This window comes from Podarcis tiliguerta (assembly GCF_965153285.1).
Source record: "Podarcis tiliguerta genome assembly, chromosome: 8".
In the NCBI taxonomy this organism is placed as follows: Eukaryota; Metazoa; Chordata; class Lepidosauria; order Squamata; family Lacertidae; genus Podarcis; species Podarcis tiliguerta.
In genome coordinates, this window is record NC_139541.1 from 38,324,041 (window position 1) to 38,347,640 (window position 23,600).

General features: G+C 47.9%; 1 protein-coding gene across 2 annotated transcripts in view; it reads right to left on the bottom strand.

The window, feature by feature from the left end:
* Nucleotides 1-23,221, bottom strand: part of CPNE7 (copine 7) — a 42,083-nt gene extending 18,862 nt beyond the window's left edge. Inside the window, exons 1-3 of one of the 2 annotated variants that reach the window (XM_083456494.1) lie at nt 22,895-23,221; nt 18,309-19,352; nt 675-857 (exon numbers count right to left, since the gene is read on the bottom strand). In XM_083456494.1, coding sequence (XP_083312620.1) covers nt 675-857; nt 18,309-18,482 — 357 coding nt within the window. In that variant the 5' untranslated portion in view covers nt 18,483-19,352; nt 22,895-23,221. Of the gene's footprint in view, nt 1-674; nt 858-952; nt 1,000-18,308; nt 19,353-22,894 lie in introns of those variants that run through there. The other variant, XM_083456495.1, reaches the window with a different exon arrangement.
* Nucleotides 23,222-23,600: the final 379 nt, after the last annotated feature.

Below are 23,600 nucleotides of genomic sequence, written 5' to 3' on the forward strand. Positions count from 1 at the left end.
GTGCTTTTGCACATGAGCCACACAGCAAAGCCACAGGAGGCTGGCAATGGCTGGCAATTATCCCATGGCGAGAGAGAGTGGAGAGCTCCATTCTGCATGCTGCTTCTTGCTTTTAAGGGGCAATCGCCATGGACGAGCCACAGCAGGAAAGTGGATGGCAGGTCTTTGCAGAATTCGGAAAGTCCATTTTAAAAAGGGACTCGTTTGAGCTCAGCTTCAGCATATCTAAAAGGGAACTGAATCCAGTTCACATTTGTCCCTTTGCAAAATGGATTAGTTCAGTTCACATTCAATGCACAGCTCAATTCAAGTTCATCCAAGCAATCCTTAGCAATTTTTTGGTCCACATTCATTTGGTTACAAGCTGCTGTGCTGATGGATAAAATATATCCTTGGGCTGGTCACTCCCTCTCAGCTCAACCTACCTCACAGGGTTGTTGTGAGGATTAAACAAGGACAGGGAGAACCACATATACCATCTTGAGCTTCTTAGAGAAAAGGTGGGATATAGATGCAATGCAATGCAATACTGAACTAGGACTGGGCCTTTTTGTTGGCTCCCAGATTGGCCATGCAGCTCTTTCCCTTTCTCTCACTTGGAGCAAAGGAGAGCTGCTCTGTTCTGCTACCACTGTTTGTGCCAACCTCATGTGGCGGCACCTGCCCCTCCTTACCTGGCCCACTGTGCATTCCATGCCGCCCAAGAAGTCGTCATCGTGGGTCCCAATGCTGCTGTGGCCATGAATGTCATACACCTCAAACCGCAGTTTCTGCACCTCCTCAAAGTAATAGTCAACCATGAAGACCTTGGCAAAGATGGGGTTCAGGTTGCTTCTGATGACCTCTGATCGGTCCACCTGTGGAACGCATGGGAGGAAAAACAGACATTCAAGATGAGTGGAATATCAAGTTCAGGGTTAGTGGAAAGAAAGCTTCGAAATGAGCCGCTCACAGGGCTGGCCATATTCTTAGGCAGAGCGAGGCAACTACCTCTTGCGGCATATCTTGAGGGGCAGGGATTGAACACAGATGGATGTACCATGCAGTCTGTCTGCTGTGCTCAGTGCAAGTAGAGGACCCCATCCTATCACCAGTGTCAAAATAAGATTCAGCTGCCAGGCCAGTTAGATTTTTTCATGGAGTGGGGAGGTGCCATTTTGCCTGAGACAGCAAAATGCCCTGGGCCAGCCAGCCCTGGACATCAGATCCAAGTCCAACCACCTTTGCCACTGACCTACTTGTGGTCTCTGCGAACAAGAGCAGCAAACCTCACAGCGTTGCTGTGAGAGTTAATACAGAACAAAGATTGTAGGCTGTTTTGCAAATTCACAGTGCAATCCTAGGCATGTTGCTTACTCAGAAGTGAGTCCCACTGGTGTACTTTGCAGAGCTGAATGACAAGTTAAGTGTGCACAGAACTGTAGCCTAAACATAGTGTAGACATTATAAAAAAGGGGAGAGGAGACAGGGTCACTACACCCGGAGTAATGCCAGTTTCTTGAGGAGGCAAAGCAGGCAGACTGGTGCCATTAACTGCCTGTACCGGGAGGTTGAAACACTTCATGCTGGAGTCACCATTTGGTGTCCCTGAGCCAGAACACAGAGTCTGTGGTGAAGACAGACCCAACTCTGATCACTTCCTCCTTCCCCTATGCCTTGTTGGTGAAATATCACTGAGTCCAGCTCACCAAAGCATTTGTTCTTCTAGTTCATATTAAAACAGAATGCAAAAGGGACAGGGGTATGTATGCATTATTTTTGAGTTCAGAAAGGGCTGTCACACAATGTTACAGCACATACACCCAGTTTAAACCCCTGGCATCTGTAGTTTGGGCAGAGAAAAACTGCCCTGTCTGAAACTCTGGAGAGCCACTGCTAGCCAATGAAGACGATACTGAGTTAGATGGACCAATGGTCTGACTCAGGACTCATCCTGACTTCCTTCTGTGCCACATTACTAGGCACAGGTGCAGACTTTAGAACTCTGTGTCCAAATGGTGTTTATTATTATTATTTGTCCTGGCAGCTTACCTGGGAAAACCTGCACTTAATGCTGAACTGAAGCAAATGCCAATCAGTTTTTTCTGTGGATTGCCACTTGTTACGATTGGAAGGCAGCTTCCAATGTTCCTATTGAAATCAGCTCTTATTCAAAATCATGAGAACTGAGGTGAGGCTAGGAAAACTCCATCTGAAACTGTGGAAATCTGCTGCCACTCAGAACAGCTAAGAGTCTTGTGGCACCTTAAAGGTAAAGGGACCCCTGACCATTAGGTCCAGTCATGACCTACTGTGGGGTTGCGGCGCTCATCTCATTTTACTGGCCGAGGGAGCTGGTGTATAGCTTCCGGGTCATGTGGCCAGCATGACTAAGCCGCTTCTGGTGAACCAGAGCAGCACACGGAAATGCCGTTTACCTTCCCGCTGGAGCAGTATCTATTTATCTACTTGCACTTTGACGTGCTTTAGAACTGCTAGGTTGGCAGGAGCTGGGACCAAGCAACAGGAGCTCACCCCGTTGTGGGGATTCAAACCGCTGACCTTCTGATTGGCAAGTCCTAGACGCTGTGGTTTAACCCACAGCACCACCCGTATCCCTTAAGGTCTCGTGGCACCTTAAAGACAAGCAAATACTGAGCTAGATGGACCATCAGCCTGACTCAATAGAATGCAGCTTCCTGTGACTGAAAGTAAACTCAGGGCTTCACCAGCTAAGTGATGAGCTTTACGTTTTTTCTCCAGAGACCTACCTCTAAGTCCCCTGTCTTCTGAAGTTAGGCAGGGGATCGGGGGGCAGTTGTGGTTGTGGCACCCCATGTATGGAAAGTCTTCCGGGGGGGGGGTGTACCGCCTTGCATCGCATACAAATTTGAGGTTTTTCCAGTGCTAGGCAGAGAGTTTTTATGCTTGTCCAGGACTTCCAGCATGTTACTGATGCAGTTTTTGTTTTCCCCCAATTGGTTATTTCTGCTGGATATTATTGCTTTGCTGCTTCCTGCAGATATTAACACTGAGTTTCCTTGTATTTTTTATTTTATCATTTTAAATTATATGCAACGATTTGGTTTAAACAAAATAACGCTCACATGATGGCTCATATGAGTATGTTGAATATATAAAAAACAGAAATGAGTAATTAAAAAAACCAAAACACCAAACCAAGAGTTCTTCAGAAGTAACAGCTTTGTAAACACAGACACACATGGACAGGGGACTTTTATAGCCTAAATTAAAAGGTCTTTTTTCCAGTAAGAAGAAAACAAATTCTGGAGCCAATTTATTTTTTATAATTAATATGAAATGTCGAAGAAAACGCCGCAAATCTGCAGGCCCTGTTCCATGCATTCTCTACATTAGCAATATCAGTCTCCCTCTCTCTCTCTCTCTCTCTCTCTCTCTCTCTCTCTCCTGGATTAGCAGTGGAATTATTCTGATGAAGGAAAGGATCTGCGCTTGCAGCTTGCGATATTCGTGGTGGGAAGGGAAGGGAAGAGTGAGTGCCTTCTCCTGCCCTTTATCTCCAGCTCCAGAGGGCTGGTTATTTGAGGCTGGTTATTTGCGGCACCCGGATAGCATCACAGCTCCCTCCCTCCCTCTCCTCCTCCTACCTACCTTCTTAAGGGATAGAAACTGACGCTCTTATGGAAATGGAATAGAGTTTTGCCTAAACATTCGGGGAATGGAATCGTTACTGTGGTGAATGCAGATGAGATGCTAATGAGCCGTTCCTCAGGCACTGATCCCAGTTTTTGTGGGGAGGCTTTGTGAGGGTGCCAGGTTTTTTGGGGGGTGGGGAGATTGTCAGGGTGGCTGGCAGCCTCAAGCTGAAGGTACCTGCCCTGCCTCTCCACCAGCGTCAAGAGGGCCACTCCAGACTGGTGCTTGGGGTTTTTTTTGCAGCGTATACTTCAACACTGATGCAACCATTGTTCGCTGGCGGTGGGTACAAACTGGACCCATCCACACATCTGTCTGAATGATGAGTTATCCTGTAATAATTCCCCAATGTCGCCACATCATGGCCATCTGGAGTGAAAGTGCTGCAAAAAGCACGGCAAGAAATATAAGCCGGAACATTTTGGGTATGGAAAGTTGCTGGATTTCAGCAGAAAGTTATGGAACATGCACCGACTGGAAATGAAGCAGTCCAAAAACTTTTGCAGGTGCAAACAGTATGGAAAGCAGAACCTCGTGAGACCACCCCAATACCATTATAAGCACAAATAATCAGGAATGCAAAATAAAAAGGGGGCCCTTCCCTTCCCTAGCCTTTCTGCTTACTTGCTCAGGGTCCCCTTTCTCTCTCTTTAGAAAGGGGCTGTCCCCTTTCTAAAGTAGATCACAGGTCCTCTGTTCCTAGTATGTGAGTAGTGCTCTGTAAACAACAACTCCCCCTAGGCAGTGGTGGATCAGTGGCTGTCCCAGGTTCAGTCACCAGCATCTCCACATAGGGGTGGGAGAGACTCCTTCATGAAATTGTAGAGAACTGATGTTAGTCAGTGTAGTAGGTAATACTGAGCTAGATAAACCAAAGGCCTGACTCACTATCAGGTGTCTTCCTATGAATCTATCCCAAGCAGCCTGAGCTTTCTTTCACTTGCTATCCCTTCACTGCCCCTGCCCCAACACACGCAAGCACAATGATGGCATCAGAATCCACTATTCCATCAGGGCTGGCGCCAGCAACTACATGACAACATCCCTTGGGGTGCCAGTGAGGGTGCCAGGGTGACACTGCTTCATAGCAGTTCAGATTGGCATTGACATTCCCCAGGAATGTGGCTTGGCTGGCTTGTACGAGCCATCTGCAGCTTTCCTTCTGCAGGCACCACTTTCAGTGCCTCTGCTCTCCAGTTCTGGCACACCGTGGCAGTGGAGATGGTGTCAGTTGGTTGCGGCAGGAGCCGATGACAGAGTTGGCCATGCCTTGGAGAAGGAGGCAGGTGAACGGGAGGCGTGCAGGTGTGCTGGGGCCCTATGGAACAGCTCCCACTCCGCTCAATGAGCTTGTGCACGAGACGCTCCTGGTGCTGTTTGTCCAAAAGCGAATTCTTTTTTTGTTCCCAATTCCTCAAGCTGAATTAAAGCCTTTCAGACCAGCAGCCTTTTACTTTGGGGGAAGGAAGAAAGTGCTCTTGCTTGCTTTCCCACCAGAAAGTGGGAACTTTCTTTCTCATCCTGGCAGGGAAGGGAACAAGATTAGACTGGCACAATGCCTCTCTGCTTTCCATATTGATTACGCAGCAGCAGGGAGGGCCCTTCCATTTGCTTCCCCAAATCCTGATTTCATTTGAGTTTCAATGAGCCAGCCGGAGGGATGCACGCTCCGTGGCAATCGATTCCCCTAAAGCTCCTTCATCTCAGGAAACTTCACCAAAAACCTCCCCCCCTAATGAGAAGGGATTTATTAATTTGATGCAATAACTGTCAGCTCTAATCTTCTCCAAACGTACGGCTAAGATCATCCTGGAGCAGCGCTCGCCATCCCTCAAGACGTCCTCTGAGGGTTTAATGCCAAGAGTCAGTGGCCAAACTGGACATGTCAGAGTGGACAGAGCAGCTTCCAAGTCCTGTCCATCATGTATGCTCCAGCTGGAGCTGCTGGCTGGGATTTTCTGTTTAATGGGTTGGCTCAGTTCTTCCCACTAAGCGACAGCCGCTTCAAAGCTGCTTGTCCAGTTGTACTGAACAGCAGGGGGCTTTGAGAGAAACAAAAAATGAGGCTGAGGTTGAGTTCCCTTGAACAAGTTGATCCTCCCTCAACCTTGGGTCCTCCCAGATGTTTTGGACTACAGTAGCCACCAGCCCCAACTGGCCAAAACATCAGGAGGGTCCCAGCTTGAAGGAGGGTGTGCTAGTTGCTGGAAATGAGACTTTGGAAAATTATCCCCATTGTGTTCTGCCTTTAGAGGATTCTGGAGCATGTGTTTATCTGCAGTGGGGCAGGCGTTGCCCTGGCATGTAGCCTAGAAACAAAGAGATCTTTGCAAAGATGCTGTCCATTTTCAGTTGCACAAAGATAGGTGATCTATCCCAGTGGTTCCCAATGAGTGAAGTACTGCAGACCCTTGTCTTTCAAAAGCTAAGCCACGGACGCCTTACTTTTGAAAATGTTGATGTCTCTGTAGTAGTTTTTGATATATGAATGGTGCCAACCTACCCTCCAACATGCCCCAGCAGAAAACTGGGATGTGTGTCTTCCAGGCTACACTACTGTGCAAGTCACATGATCCGCACAAGAGCCTGTTGCCTCAAACCACACATTTTTGGGCATTGCAATCTCATGCGAAGTGTGTATCTGGCCATGATCTTGCATGCTTTTGGGTGCCATGCTCTCCTGCAAGAGCACAGCCCCCCAAAACAGGATGTCTCAAGAAAGTTGAGGGATATGTGCCACGGACTCCCTGGGAGGGTTACTCAGATCCCTGGGGTCGGAGTCCCACAAACTGAGAATCCCTGATCTACACTGTAAAGGCCACCTTACGCTAACCAGCAACCAGGTAAATGATTGTTTCCTCTCCTGCCCTCAGGGCTGCCCTGGCTGCACAGCAAGCAACAGGCGCCGAGCTGTGGAGTTGGCCTCGGTGTCAGCTGCCAATAACCCTTTGTCCACAGAAGCCTGAGCAGCTATCGGACGCTCCCAGAGGAAGGCAGAAATCGCTGCTACATTGCTGTACTTCTGTAATGATTTTTAAATAACGACAAAGCACAAAATGGTAACTTTATCAACGTCAGGGCAAAGCGCGCCGTCGGGATGCTGGCCAAAGTGATTTTCCATGGCCGCTAATATGGGCCAAGACGGCTGGGCTCCCTCAGAAATACAAGAGCCCATTTCAATATTGATTTTCGCCATGCCATCTAAGTGCAAACAGCGGGTTTGCACTGCCTGCTTCAGACAATAAATTAGCCTCAGCAACAGCCAAGCGGGCTTGTTCCAGGAAGGGAGACTTTCACTATGCTCAGCACCGCTCAGACCTGTCCCTTTCGCAGGGTGATCTTCAGGACGTTTTCCATGCTGTGCCGGGCCAAAGATCCACTTAGCCCAGAGCTTTGTTCTCTGGCAGAGGCCAGCCTGATGCCCTTGGGAACAAGACACAAGACCTTTTGCAGAGAGGCAGCAGCTGTGCTGCCCTGTTGCAGCGAAACCAGCCAAGATTCCTGTAGCACCTCAAAGGCAGACACGTTTATTAGGGTATGGACGGTGCATTTCAAACAATATGGATCCAACCGCCCAAAGAAGTGGGTGTGCATAGCTGGCTCATTATCTACTGGATTAGGCTTCAGAATATGCTGCCTTGGATCTATTGATACGAAAGAACACAAAGCTGCGATCTCAGATGAAAAGCGTCACATGCTCTCTGGCTCTGCTATAATTGTCTCTTCGTCGTCACATTTCAAAGTAGCTCTTCCCCAGAATCGAGGCCGAGTCTGGCTTACTGGGCCTCTGCCAGAGAAGGGGATGGTGAAAGTTAGGACTGGACAACTCTCCTCCTCCTCCTAAACAACTTTCAGGCTGGTTTCCCTCCCTCTGAAAGCGGCTCCCTTAATTCAGCCTTTGTTCGGCTCCGTTTCCGCTTCACTGTGGATTTTTCACAATGTGGTAGGCAATTAGAGCCCGTTTTCCAGAGCTCAGCTTGCTAGACTAAATGAAAGAGTCATGAGAGGTGTTGCTTGCTGCCAATTAAATTTCTTTAGGAATGACCAGGTGGGTGGGCCACATTTTGCTCATGGCCTGTCATATATTTGGGATTGAGAAGGGTTAACTGAAATAAAAAATAAAAATAAAAATCTAGCTTTTAGGATGCTTTTCTAGGTTTGGCTCCCCTGCAGTTCTTGGTGGCTTGGCTCACTTTGGCTTCTCTCGTTCTGCAATGCACCGCTTCTCTGCTGAGGCTGGGGCTACCCAGGATGCTTATTGCCTTCTGCCATGCTGGGGCAGAGGAACATAGGAAGCTGCCTTACTCTGAGTCAGATCAGTGGTCCAGCTAGCTCAGTATTGCCTACCTGTGAGTCAGGGTGCCAAATGCAGCTCTCCAACCTCTCTCTCTGGCCCTTGGGACTTGGCTCATGTCATACACCCTCCCTAATTATACCTCCACCAGCCCTTTTTTGCCTGGATGGAATGTGCTCTTGAACTCTGGTCATTAATCTTGCTTGCCTCTGGCTCCACCTTCTGCTGGCATGTGGCCCTTGGAAGATTGCCCAGGACTGAGTGGAGCCCTTGGGTTAAAAAAGGTTCCTCACCCCTAGCCTGCACTAACTGGAAGCAGCTCTCCAGGATTTCAGGTTTCCTTTGCAGCCCTACCTGGAGATGCCAGGAATTGAACCGGGGATCATCTGCATGCAAAGCAAATGCTCTACCACTGAATTATGTTTCCCCCCCCCCCCCCGCCACTTTTGGCACAGTTTTGGGCTAGGCATCCCTCTGGAAACTATTCTGAAACTAAGCTTATTTAAAGTAAGCCTTGTAGAACGAAGAGAGGCTGAAGCAGAGATCCATGCAAGACCAGAACAAATTAATGTGATTCTGCTAAACCTTAGCTGCTAGGTAGCTCAGACATTAAAAAAAACATAGCAGAGCTTTCATGCAGCAACTTTGTCAGTCTGGTAAGAAGGTGACGCATGACCCAGAACTTACAAATGACGGATAATGACACACACTAAAAAAGAGATAATAACGTAGGCCGTGCTGCTGTAAAATTGAGCTGTTTAGAGACACACACACCACAAACCCCACAATTAGGCTTCATGAGGAGTGTGATCTGTATTAATGCAAATCTTAAGATCTATATTATTCAAGGAGGGCTGGATTGTTTTATTCTTCACGGCAGCTGTCTGGTGCCCTGACCTCAGGATGTCTTGCAGTGCTGCTGTGGGTCTGTGGTCCTTAGGGTTCTTCCTGATGACCTCCTCCTTTATGGAGCATTCGTCCTGATTTGCTTGCACAAAGCCTGAGTGGAGCTTAGAACATAGCTGGTTTTTACTGAGCTTTCATTCTTATTTGTTTGCAGTTAAGTTCTATGACAATGAGCCTTCGTCCTGCCTTCATCCTAGCTTGGCCTGCATCCATCCTAGTTTGGTGCTTCTGTGTCTTGCCGTTAGCTCTTTGCACATCCCCCGTGTTTCAATGCATTTCCCAGTTGCTCTTCCAAACCACAGATGTCAGTTCTTTTTAAAAGCAGATTTGTGGCACCAGGGCAACAGAGCCTTTTCATCCGCTTCAATGGCACAAACATTAAGTTCCAGTATGCACATCACAAACCGCCCCCCCTTCCTGCGAAATAGTGGCATTTTTAAGGCGCTCTCAGACCATGCAATCCTGGAGTTACCATTCCAGCATTTATGGCGTATTTCTGTACCGCTATATCATATCATAAAATATCTGGGCACTGTACAACACTAAAGCATAAAGAGCATGGTGTGAGTGGTTAGAACATTGGACTAGGACCTGGGGGACCAGGGTTCAAATCCCTGCCATTATGCTTACTGGGTGAGCTTGGACCAGTCAGCCTCTCAGTCTAACCTACCTCACAAGGTTGTTGTAAGGATAACATGGAGAGCAGGAGAAGCAACTGTTCCGCCTTGAGCTCTTGGAATAGAAGGTAGGATATAAAGCTAACAACAGCAATCAACATTTAAAAAAATACAGATAATTATCAAAGAGACTGAATAATCAAAAAAGTAATAATTAAACTGCTACAAGAGCCTGTCGGCATAAAAGGGTCTTCAAGGGATGCCTGAGAGCAATGGCTGCAGAATTTTCAGGGTGACTTAGAAAAATTAATGAATTGCAAACTGATGTGTAAGTGTGGATAACTGAATTTAGGATTGGGGAAAAAGGAGAAACGAGAAAAATGACAGATTTCTCCTGGGAAAATGTGTGTAGGCTGTAATCCTATATACACAATTTCCTGGGAGTAAGTCTCATTGAACTCAGTAGTGCTTACACATCTGAGTAGGCATGTCTAGGACTGCATGCTAATTTGCCTTCTTTTGAATTTTCAAAAGTTGGCAAGTACGTTGGTTGACGGCTGCTACAAGCAGGGATTGAGTGGAGGCAGAACAGCTGATTTTTGCTAATTTTTAAGAACTGTCGAACAAACCCAGCTTGTTGGCAACCTTCCATTCTTCTGCCCTTGACCAAAACACTTCTCCTGCTGCTCCTTTCTATCAGCCACTGATGTCTCCCCTGACCTTGCGCTGGGGACCCACAGCTTAGCAGTTGCCAACTTTTTTTACCAAGGCACCTGTGCCTTTAAAAACAGCTTAATCTGAAGAGCAGGAACTGTAGCTCAATGGCAGAACATACGCCTTGCATGCAGGAGGTCCCAGGTTCAATTCCCAGTATCTCTAGGTAGGGCTGGGAGACATTTCTACCTGAAACCCTGGAAAGCCACTGCACATCAGTGTAGACAATACTGGGTTAGATGGACCAGTCGTCTTCCTTGGTAAAAGGTAGCTTCATGTGCTCTTGTGCAGATTGTAACAGGAGACAACACTGACCTCCATGCCATAAAAGCTTCACCTGATCCAGCCAACGTTAGTGGCACAGGAGCAGCTGGGGCAATTCTTTTCCTGGTCAGTTGGCAACCTTGATCAAATTCTCTTTGTTGATAGCATGACATCTGCTTGGGACCTAGCTAGGAGGACTGAAGAGTGCACTGTGAGCAACTATGCTTATCACTGCAGTGAAGTCTGATCCCACAGGAAAAGGGACAGCTGAGGACTGTGTGTGTGTGCATCCCTGCAGTTGAGCAATCCAGAAAGCTTTAACAGCCCTCATTCATCATGCAAATTGCAAGGGAAGAGAGAATTAGTGGCAAGAATGCTATCGCTCTGCAACACATGAGGGCTTGGCCTGCTTGCTCCCAAGGTTGGCAGGAGGCCTCCTTTGTCATCCAGCAAGCTCCCTTCCTCTCTCGAGTAGCCCACTGCCCACTTCCCAATGGGGGGGAAATCACATTCCCACAGAATTGATTTACACCAGCATCTTTGGCTCTTCCCCACCATCCCATCTTGAGTCAATTGGGCTTGCAGGGCTGGGCCAACCTTGCAGGGTAACCCTCCGCTGCAAATCAAGGCACATTAGAGCACCCAGAGCTAGCCTAGTTATTACTGCACCTGACACCTCAACCTTTTATGATAATGAGACACCCTAAGGAAGGAAGCTCTATGCAGTACTGGCATGCATGGACACATGTGCACATGGACAAAAGCATGCACAGGATTGGAAAGATTTCTCTTGCGCAAGCTTTGGGGTATCACAGAACTCTTTACCACACACCGGATGAAAATCGATCCTTTGGGGCTGATGTAGCAGCTGTGAGCAACTGAATAGATTTTAATAGGGTTGAATCCCCCAAACATTTCCCCCTTTCCATGTTCATGATGCAATGGAAGTTGCAGGACGTGAGCTGGGTACTACACAAATTAGTAGCAGACAAGAAACCCCTTTTGGAGAGGCAAGAAGGACATGAAAGTTCAAAGAATTCCAGGAGCTCTCAAGTCCCAAACCTCAGCTGGATCCTTACTAACCACTGCAAATATAGTAAGCATGCCCTTTGGGAGGGGGAAACTCCCAAAAGGTTTTATGGCACCTTGAAGATGAACAGCAAATTTTATTATGGATTTTACTGGGTCCACTTCATTAGAACCATGAAGCATAATTCTCAGTTGCAGACATAAAGAAAGAGAGAGAGAGAGTGCACAAGCGAGCACTTAGTTTGTAAGGGGGGCAAAGGCTCGTGGTGCCAAATGAAAATGAAATTCAAAAGGTGCACATAGTGACAATTCAATTAGAGCCAGAATGAATGTGAGATGAGCAGAGTGATGTTTTACAACAGCAGAGACAGGCGATAAAACAATCCACTTGGCAATGCTGAGTGAATTAACATCTCTAGTGGGAAAGGAAGGCATGGCCTCCATTCAGACCCAAAAGAATAGGGTAGCACTGAAGGGCTACACTTCCTGCATCTGATTATGCAGTCCATTAATGTCTATGCAATGGGACACGGGTGGCGCTGTGGGTAAAAGCCTCAGCGCCTAGGGCTTGCCGATCGAAAGGTCGGCGGTTCGAATCCCCGCGGCGGGGTGCGCTCCCGTTGTTTGGTCCCAGCGCCTGCCAACCTAGCAGTTCGAAAGCACTCCCGGGTGCAAGTAGATAAATAGGGACCGCTTACTAGCGGGAAGGTAAACGGCGTTTCCGTGTGCGGCTCTGGACAGCGCTGGCCCCCAGCCTCTTTGAGTGAGATGGGCGCACAACCCTAGAGTCTGGCCCGTACGGGCAGGGGTACCTTTACCTTTTACCTTAATGTCTATGCAGTCATAAAAACACATCCTCTTCAAGGTGCCACAAGACACTTCATTGCAACTGACTTACCATAGCTGCTACCCCTCTGGAAATGACCCTTTAGCTTCTCCCAGCTTTGTGTCCTCAAGATGTTGTTTTGAGTTGTGTGACTTAACTAGACACCACATTTTTCAGCGTCTGGGGCCCCTCCGGGATTAAGGGCTCTGAAGCTTAAACTTCATTCGTTTCACAGTAGATCTGGCCCTGCAGTGAGAACAGGATGCTGGACTAGATGGGCCTCCTTTGGCTTTACCCAGGAGCCAGGCTTGTCTTATGCCCTGTGCCAGCAACCTGCTCTCATGCCCTGGGGTGCCTGGTGGCTCTTGTCATTCCCTCTGCAAGCTGAGCCAGAAGGTCCATCAGCCCGAGCACATCAGCCCACATCCTCTGGAATGGGTAGCCAAAGCGTCTTCTCCAACCCCAGAAGTCCCTGATGGAGAAAAGGGCCTTGGACGTTTCAAGGGACTGGCTGTCCAACTCTTCTAGCCCACCTGCCTGGCCTCTATTGCCACTGCCTGCTCAGCGATTCATGCAGAGGATGAAAACCTTCAGTGCCAACATCTAAGGAGCATCTGAAGCTACAGGCAATTAACCCTGAAACTGTTACAAAAGAGCCGGGAAGTGAGGAGAGGGAATCAGCCTGAGAGCCGGGAGCAATGAGAAAGCCAGGCGTTCTCCCTCTCCTTTGCAAGTGCACAAAGGAAGGAAAGGAAGATTGTAGGCAGCAAGTGGTTGGCAACAGGCCCAGGTGAGGGAGTGAGCAGAGAGTTGTCTGCAGGTGTCGTGACCCAGGAGTTGACTGCCGTGACTCCTCAGAAGCCCCCCTCCTGGGGGTCGGCAGCAGGGCAAACCAAACAAACCTCATTCCCCAGGACACTCCAACAGAGAATAATCACAGGATCAAACCCTTTTATCCTGCAAAAAGTCACCTGCAAATGTATCCCTTTACGCAGATTAATCAGGATTATGCAGAGTGAGGTAGCTGCCTCAGGCGGCTGATGGAGCAGGGCAGGCAGCTCAGGGAAGGTGTTGGAGGATAAAGCTGTGGGTGCCACGCAGCCTGCCCTCTGCACCCTAAGTCCACTTCCAGGCTGCCAGCATTTTGCAGGAGGAATTCAAGCACATGCTGAAACTGTAGGCTTGTGAATTTAAAGCAGATTAAAGTGCTCTGTTGCCCCGGTGAAACAAATCCGCCTTTTGAAAAGACACTGGCTTTTTTGTGGTTAAGAAAAGGGCAGGGAAATACACTGAGAAGTGTGGGATGGTGAATGAATGATCCGCAGGAAGACATGTAAACACTATGCAGGGCAAATCAGAGTGAATGCTTATGGTTGTATAACCTCTCCACAAGCCATTTCAGCAAAGACTGGACACAGTCTAACCTCCACATAAGCTTTGTGCTGGCAAATCAGGATGAATGCTGAGGAAGCAGATCGTCTGCAGGAGTCTTAAACCTGCCTGCTGCCCTCAGGTGCAGTATTGGAATAAGATTCAACTGCCAATTCAATTGGTTTATCTACTTGGTATGCAGCTTGGGAGTGGTGGGGGGTACAGACCACTTTGCCCTTAGCTCAAGCAGGAAAATGCCTCAGAGCTGACCTGGAATTGAAGCCACAAATAATCATGGTTTAGCCCCAGAACATCTCCTTGTTCAATGTCAGGGTTTACTCCTGAGGTATGTGACTTGATAACGGAGAAGGGTGCCTCAGAGCACATCAAGAGGGCATTGCCTCACTGAATAATCTCCACCAACCTTCCACGTTTCTGGGATCAGGGAGCAGCTTGTCCATCTAATGCAGGTCTGGGGAACTTTTTGCCCTGCAGATTTTGCTGATCAACGGCTCCCATTGTCCCTGGCCATTGGCCATGTTTGCTGGGGCTCAGGGGATTTATAGTTCAGCAACATCTAGCTTTCCCAAGGCTCCCCACACCAGGTCTCATGCAGTTGCGGTCCTGTGGGCAAGGAGGGGCTGCATCTCTTCTAGGAGTTGTAATGAACCTTACCCACTACGTTGTGCAGCCATAGCAGTGACCAGAAAAGGAATGCCTACTGAGATGAACACAGACAGAAGAGACGCCTTGGTGCATCTGCAGCAGCACAACCAGACGCCTTCATTGGTCCCAGCTGCAACAAAACATGTCTTTCCCGTATCAGTCTCTACAGCCACAGCAGGTGCTGTAACTCTCCAGCAGTTTGACTTCACCACCAAAGGTGCACTTCTTTATTGTCTCCCAAGACGGACAGATGCCAACAATAACACTGTTTATTAATTAAATTATTTACGTGCTGCATTTGGGGGCATTGCTGTCCCAAGGTGGCTCACGTTATCAGAATGAATAAATAAATAAATAAATACTATCTTTTAAAAAATAATAATCAACGGCAACAGCACTGACAATTATTATAAAAGACCAACTTAAAACAGTTACAAAGACTAACAAAAACAGCTAAGCAGAGCTATAATTTTGTAACAGCGCTGCAAAGAAAGCCTTTATGAAAAGGAAGCAGAAAAAAGGCATGGTTTCTAAATCAGTTTAAAAATCCATAGCATAGAGGCCATGCACCCCTCTGTGGGGACAGAGTTCTATTCATTTATAAGATTATTTATCATTATTATTTTAAATTATTGTGAACAGCTGAAGAAATAATTAAGGTCACTATTATCACTAACCACTAATTAGAAATGCAGATTCTTCTATCCCCATTTATCAAAGCACTATGAATGTGCATTCTTCAAGCTTTGCATAGAAAACGTTCCAGATTTTAATAGCATTTATTGGTATCTCCTCTCTCTTTTTAACTGTTTGCTTTTTTATCTCTGGTTTATTACCAGACACATTTAACCTGTAAATAATTAAGCAGATGAGAAGGTGAGTTTGTGATGCAAATGCATTTTGCTTACTGAGTGGCCACAGCCCGTCATCTCCTATTGGAAAGCAAAGGCCAGGGATGCTGTCCAGGGCAAACTTGGGCCTCCCCAGTGCCTTGATCTTAGAAATTAGCCACTGAGGCTGGCAGGGGACCTGGTATCATCTTCCCAGTTTGACAGTTCATAGCCAGCAGGAACCAGCATCAGTTGAAGCTAAGGGTAAGAATGCCTGGCACACACTACTCCAGAAGTGCTCCTGCCTTCAGCATCAGTTAAGTGCTTTCAGTAGGGATCCATTTGTATTTAACTCTTACAAAGCACTCAGTAGATTGACAGAGATGCATTAATGCTCACCAAAGATGTGCTTGAGAGTAGCATCTCCAGAAAGACCCTTCCATTGCATTGCTGCATCTCCCAATAGATTCCCTTCTAAGCTGGGAGTTGCCAGAGAATGGGAAGGGGTAAAAAGACATACTGGAGCTGTTCGAGATTCAAGCACCACCACGGCAAGGTAGAACCATCCTCAAATTGACTCCCCTAGCGCACAACCTGTCTATGCAATGGGTGAGGAGCCCTTTTCAACCTGAGAGCCACATTCCCTTCTGGGTGACCTAGCAAGGGCCGCATGCCAGCGGTGAGTGGGGCCACAGGCAAAAGTAGGCAGAGCAACAAATGCAGATTTTACTTTTGTACAGGAGGCTCGTTTCTACATCCTCACACATCCTTCTCGGTCCTCCATCCTGGTAAACAAGAGTTGTTATCAGCGTTTATGGGAACACTCCATAACCAGAGAGAAAAAGATCTCTATGACCAAAATAGGGTCAGTGATGGGTGTGGCCTGGAGAAAGAGGGTGTGGCCTGAAATGGGGTGTGCCCAGGACCAGAGAGAGGTTTTGCACATTAGGTGTATGCAGTCCAGTCCACCATAGCAAGGTAAGAGCCAACGCAAAACAGACTGGAGCCAGCCAAGCTCAGAGCTCCAGAGTGAGCCAAGCTGCATTTATGAAGGAAGACAAAATGTCCCTTATACAGCAACATCCCTTGCCACGGGATCACATTCACCCAGTGCTATACCAGCTGCACTGGCTCCCAGTGGAGTACAGAATCAGGTTTGAGGTGCTGGTTTTAACCTTCAAAGCCCTATACGGCCTAGGACCCTCGTACCTACGGGACCGCCTCTCCTGGTATGTCCCACGGAGGACCTTACAGTCTTCAAATAAAAACATCTTAGAGATCCCGGGCCACAGGGAGGTTAGGCTGGCCTCAACCAGAGCCAGGGCTTTTTCGGCTGTGGCCCCGATCTGGTGGAACGCTCTGTCACAAGAGACTAGGGCCCTGCAGGACTTGACATCTTTTCGCAGGGCCTGCAAGACAGAGCTGTTCCACCAGGCCTTTGGCCAAGGCACAGTCTGACCCCCTCCTTCTGTAATCTTCAAAGAACTCTAGCCCAATGGTTGCCATTAATTTGATTCTGAATTGATTGTAGAATTGATTTTAGAATGTATTTCAATTAATTGATTGTGATTTTACGTAAGCTGTGCTATTTTTACTGTTGTTAGCTGCTCTGAGCTCGACTTTGGCTGGTGAGGGCGGGATATAAATAAATTATTATTATTATTATTATTATTATTATTATTATTATTATTATTACAATCTTTAACCTTTCAGTTAGCTTCATTATTATTATTTTTTTAAAAATTACTAAAAAGTGTCCCCCAGTTAACCAGGCTCCTGCTTTAAAATTACACGGACGGACACACACACACACAAAATTGTAAAAACTGCAGATGACAGGTACCCTCTTAAAAGAGGCCCTGCCTTTACTCTCTCATGGAGAAGGGGAAAAACATTGCAAATATAACAGGCATCCTTCCTCTAAAAACGTCTTCATTTTGCTTCAGGAATATGGTTTTACCCACATGAAAATATATGCAGTTTTAATTGCTAGATTAATTAACTAAATCTCATAGGATTAACTGAGTAAGATTTCTTTAATCAAGTGACAGCCCTAAGTTACTAATCAGTTGAACTTTATAGTGTATGGGGAGGGGGAAATAGTCCTTCTTGAGCGCAAATCAGGCAATCTGAGTTCGAACATGATAAAATTTGTCTGATGAATCTCCGCCAAATCAATTGTGCTGGGCCTTGTAAAACCAAGACACCTGGGCAATTAATGCAAAGCTATTGGAAGTGGGGCTATGTCCCACCTCCCCTCTTCCCCAAAGCCAGCCCTTTGTGGCCCTCTGAACCTCCCCCACACAAAACCACACTCCTACAAAGTAGCCTACAATTGTTCCCATCAGTGGACAGGAATTCAACCATTACAAGCCTATGTGGTGGTTGAAACACGACTGCATGGCAAGCACCACACCCTGGGAGCTGCCATTTTGGAAGTAAACAGTGAACCCATCTTTCTGCTCTATAGTTCAACGGGGTAGGCCAGTTTCCAATTTCCATCTTCTCCCCATGAGCCTTGTCCAAGTGAAGCCATCCAGGCAATGAGGATTGCAAAGGTTTGCATCCATCATTCATTCACTCGTTCTTTCAAAACCCCATTCAGGTCTCTCCTTCCTAGAAGCTCAGTGAGATCCTGTTCAACAGTTGAAATCATTATTTTGAAAGCCCTGCCCTTCCACTAGCTCAACCCTGGTCCACAAAAGCCAGTCCGTCTAGAAAAGGCTTATACTCAGACTTTTACAGGTCCATAAAAGCAGAACCACCATCAAAAACGCTTCTCAGAAATACACCCTTGCACTTCTATATGGGTGGAAATTGGAGGAGGGTGCCCTGAGTCAGTTTCATGACCAGGATGAGCTAAAAGATGATGAGCTATAGCATAGGGCCCGATATACCTCAAATAATGCCTAGAAGAAGAGGTGAGAGAAAGGGGAGGGCCCCTGCAGCAGTGGCACCTTGTGCTTCCAGCACCAGCAGTTGGTTCACTCTGCTCTGTGCCTGCTGAAGATGGTTGCAGGACCGCAGGTGAAACCAACCTGGTTGCTTAGCAACACCATCCTCCCATCTCTCACCAGCCCGCTTTGCCTCCCTCCCCATTCTGACCTTCCGTTCCCCATGAGCCTATTGCCTACCTCCATCCACTGCCCTTGGGACTGCATGAGGAGCACCACGCAGGGATCCGACTTGTTGAGCGTGTCGCGGTCAAGCAGGTGTTTGCAGCTGACCCGCAGCTCCACCTTGGAGACGCAGGTGGCAGAGACAACGCCCAGGTTGGCCTGGGAGGTTGGGTCCAGTAAGTCGTTCATCCTGCTCAGGGAGGAGGGCCCTCGCTCAGCAACAGCTGCAGGCAGCAGAGGCAGCAGAGAAGAGTGGCTCAAGGGCTTGGGTGCCCAGGAACATCCACAGCCAGGTCTGGGGTCCGGTGATGATGGGTTAGCTGCAGGGCGGCTTACGCCACAGCCAAGGAGCCTGGCTCACCTTCAGCCCTGAGGCGTCGCCACTTAGCAAGGGACTGCTGAGTTTTGTCTGCAGTCTATGTGGTCAATGCAATCCCAGAAGCTTGAGGAACATAGCCTGAAGGAGGCACTGCCTCTTGTTTGCTTGGCTGCTGCCAAGCAGAGCTAATTAAAAGAGTTTGTCTTCTCCCTACAAATTAACAAGTTGTGTTTTGCTGCCTCCTTCTTCTTCCTCTCACCCGGATGCCAGATCCCACTCAGCTTCCCTTGTTGCTGGCACAGATCTAGCCTGGGTGCGTATGTGCCCAGGCGCCCTCCCTGGAGAGATTGGGGGAGGAGGTGGCCCTGTCTTCTGGCCTCTGCTGGTATTCGGGACTTCAGAGAATAACAGGGCAGGTTGGGGAGGAGGACAGGTGTGTCAGGGGAGAGAGAGAGACGAGGCTCTTTTTCCAAGTCACCAAGAGCAGAAATAACCTGGCAGTCCCCTGGATTTCTCGATCTTGGGTTGACACAACAGGAGACAGTGCACGTATTTCACAAGGCAGATCTACCAGAGGATACCCTGACGTCTTCTTGTATCTGACTCAAGGCTGGATCTCTAGACACGAGTGGAAACCGCAATCCACAGCAGCACCCGGGTCTTTGTGTGATGCTCACAAACTGGCAGAACGGGTTACCCTGCCATGGGAAATGTGCTGACAAGGTCACTCAAGCAGCTGCCTAAGGGATACATAAAAAACACAGGGTAGGTAAATTGACAAGCCACATCCCAAACATTCAGAAATCAGGAGATATCTAATAATGTAAGAAGAGCTGTGCTGGATTAGACCATCTACGCCAGAATCATGTTTTCATGCGGGTTGGGGATGGCAGCATGATGCTTTGAGGAAGCACACAGGGCATGGAGGCATGGTGGTCCCTAGCTGTTGTTCTCCAACAACTTGTATCCAAAGGTAGACTGCCCTTGAATTTGGATGCTCCGCATAAGCATCATGACTAAGGGCTGAGATTGTGTCGGAGATGGTGAAGTCAATTTACGTGAGCATTCTGAATCATCACAACTGAGCAGCAAGAGCAGAGTCTCTCTTGCAACCTTTTCAAAATGTGAGGATGCAGTGGAGCTCTGATCCATGTCAGACCAGTCATACCAAACATTAGCTTCACTGACAATTATTATGAAATATTTGCCAAATGGTCTATGACTCCACAGAGGCCTGAAACATGTATCTTCTCATTTGTCTTTGGAGTGCCGCTATGGTAATTGTCAAAAAAGCTGCTACGCCATCTACCTAGTGGAATTGTCCATTTATACGGGAGTTATGAACACAAAAACAAAGGAGAAAAAAATCAAAGAAGTAACAGGTTTGGGAATCTCAGTAGATCCTATAATTCCTCTCCAGAAAGATAGTCATGTTAGTTTTTTGCAGCAAAAGCAACCAGGTGTTTTATCACACCTTAAAGACTCACGAATTTATTATGGCATAAGCTTTCATGGGCTACAGTCCACTTCAACATACAATCATCTTATGGTAGATTGTAGAGCACAAAAGTTTATATTATAGTAGATTTGTTAGTCTTTAATGTACCACAAGACTCTTTGCTATAACTTTTTTATTAGGGTATCTGGAAGGAATAGGATCAGATTGGGATATCAAATTAAAATATTTCTTATTACTGGTATCAAGAATTTAGGTAGCTCAGCACTGGTAATTATCGAATGGCAAATTAGGATATGGTCCTTAGTTAAATGTGTCAGATTCACTTCCCCTAAATGAAAAATGGGAAAGAAATAAGTAAATAATAACAAGGAGTATTTTCAAGAAATAGTTTTCCTTTACTGCACCAAGATCCTAAACCATTTGGATTGATATTATGCACTATTTTTCTAAACAGATTATTGGATTCAGATTGCTCCTTGCACTTGTGAATTGCTGGGTTCCCAGAGGTATTTGGTTGGATGATGTGAGAACAGGATGTTGGACTAAATGAGTCTTTGGCCCAATTCAGCAGAGTTCTTATGCTGGATATAATGGCCAAAGGAAGTTGCAAGGTGTGGTAGATTGATTTGGATGGAATTCAAGATAGATGCTAAACAAAACATTGGATATCTGTTAAGAATTGCGATTGGAAATTTGATCTGTTTCTCTCTCTGTGTTATAAGGGGAGTTACACCAACCACCACCAACTTGATCTCTGCAGGTGCTTTCCCTACCATCCCTTCCATCCAATGGGGTTGGATGGGCACCAGCTTGTATTTTGCTCATGTGACCTGATAGACCTTGGCTGTAACCAAATCCTTTGGTCTGATGTAGCAGGACTCTCTGTTGTTCCCCAGCAACAGGTAGCCAAGGTCTCACGTCTCCATGAGACATATTTGCACAAACTGTTTGTCACGTATGCACACTTTAATTAAGAACAGAAAGTCGTGAGCACCTATCACTGCAATGGTGCACCTAGATTCCAACCCTTCACTATGCATGCTGGCAGTTAGCTGTGTCAGGTGTCTCTGCCTGAGCCATCGCCATCCAGTTGCTCACAGACATTTTGGAACTCTAGGTCATGTCAATTGAGAGCTCCCTCTCTCTCTCTCTCCCCTTCACTGGAGGTTGGTGGAGCAGCAGGATGAACAGGGCGACATCTTTAGAGGCTTTCCCCATAAACTGGAGAAGACAGAAGAGAAGCCTGTTTTCTTCAGAGTCCATCTGGTATTTGGGGTTGAACGGCTCCTGGAGATTCTCTCTAACCCGGGAAGCCCTTTGCAAGCTTGCTGCCGAGGCCCCAAACCAGAACCGGCAGTGCAGTGGACTGTCATTGTGGTATTTGGCACACCAGCGACTTCCTATAGAAAATAGTATTGGGTGTCATGGGAGTAAAATGGGCATCCTTGTGGCTTTTCTTTCTGCCCATTCTGTCAGAGCAGAGCTCAGCACTTTCTCTGGCAACTAATTCCTGGGCTCTGGGAAGTTCCAAATTCTTGACCCTGCACACACACACGCACACACACACACACACACACACACACCATGGCAAGTGGAAAGCGCAGCAGGGGGTCCCCCCAAAGGGGAGGAAGTTGGGGGCGTTCCTGTGGCCAAGGACTTACTTAATTGTACACAGCTGGTGCCTCGGCTTGTCAGTGCCTGGGATTGGCGAGGAGACTTTTTGATGCATGTTTGTCTCCCCCCCCCCCGCCCCGCCAAACATACAACCCACATTTGCCAGTGCATAGAGATGCTCAGAAGCATGTGGGGGCACACTCATGTGTGTGCATGCTTCACAAGCACACTCCTCAGTGTAAACGCCGTCGATTATAGATGCACACTTCCGTAAACATTCCCACATGCATGGGCAGTTAATAAGCTTGTTAGCTATTTTTGTTCTTGTCCAGAAAGAGAAATGCATGTTTTGTGAGATATAAGCATAAAATCAAAGTTACTTAACATGTATAATACAGCAACAATCAGGCTATGAATTACCCTCCTTGCCACCCAAATAGTAAATAAATGTTCATGCAGAAGTGTGTATTTCCTTGCATATGCACCCATTTCCTGGATGTTGCATGTTATTTTCCTCAGAGGTTTTATTCACACACATCCAAGAATGAACACCTTGATGTGCAAACACTGGTGTGCTTCCTTTTGCTCCTTCTAAGCCTATCAGGAAGCCAGTGTAGGTATCTTCTTACCAACACTCTGTCATTCACGCATTATGGTGCAAATACAGTTTTGCTGACACATAAACATTGCTGTCTAAAAAAGTAGTGCAGGGAGTATCCTCCAGGTGTGCATTTACACACACACACTGCTGCATGCACCCCAAATGCACACACACACACAAACAATTTCCTGCATGCACACTTCTGTCAGGCTAACACTGCTCAGGCACAGAGATGACGCCCATGCTGCCACAAACACACCTGCACAAAGTTTGCGGGCTCTTCCCACGTACCAAAAAGAGAAAAAGGCAGGCATGGGTGTAATGCCACTGTGCTCATGTTCAACGCTGCGTCTCTGGAATTTCGGTTCACGCATCCACACGTTTAGCATTCACGTGTCTCCTTCCGGAGTAGCTAGAGAGCCTCCCTTACCCCGCGCAGATCTGGAGCTCGGCGGTGGGGAGGCTGGCTGGCAGCGTCTGCTGCCCCGCCGCGTCCGGAGCTCGTCCTGCCAAAGTTGCCGGCAAAGGCGCTGACCTCCCTGGCGCTGGCCCGCTGCCCACCCCGGGGAAGCCCACCCGCCGCCTGGCGCCTTGGCTCCCCCACTCACCGGCTTTAGCCACAGCGCGCGTCCCTCTGTCCGCCTGCCAGCAGCGCTCGCTCGCTGCTACGCCTCTTCTGCCAGCGCCAAGATCCGCGCTCTGCCTGCCTGCGCCCGCTCTCTGCTGCGGAGCTCCGAGAGCCAGACTCGACGACAGCAACAGCGCAGGGATTAACTGCTTCAGCGCCGGCTCTCTTCTCAGTCGCGGGTGGAGTGGGGGGACTGCTCAGTCCTCACAGTGGAAAGATTGGGGCGCTGTCCCACCAACCTGCCCTTAGCCAGCTCCCACCTGCCTGCCTTCTTACTTATCCAATCCAGGGGGTGGCACCGCCTACCAGTTTCATCCCCCTCTTGAATATCAAGAGCTGCGCTTGCAGAACTTAGCAGGGAGAAGGAGGAGGAGGAGGAGGATGGGGGCAAAATTAGGGTGAGTTGCCTGTCACTGGTTCTGGAGCCTCTTGCTGTTTGGGCTCCTTGCCTTCCGCCTTGCCAGCTCCAATGGGCACCAGCCACCTCTGAACGCTCAGGATAGGGGTCTCTGTCTCCGAGGAGGGTTAGGTCCTTTGCCTGAAACCAGAGCCTCCCCTCTTTCCCATTTTTATCACACATCCATCCTGACCTGCAAACAGGTTACCGCAAAATAAATGCACGCTCTCCCCCAATCTCAGCAACGCTCAGCGTTTTGCAAAATCTGGCCTGGTGGTAGTGGGAAATT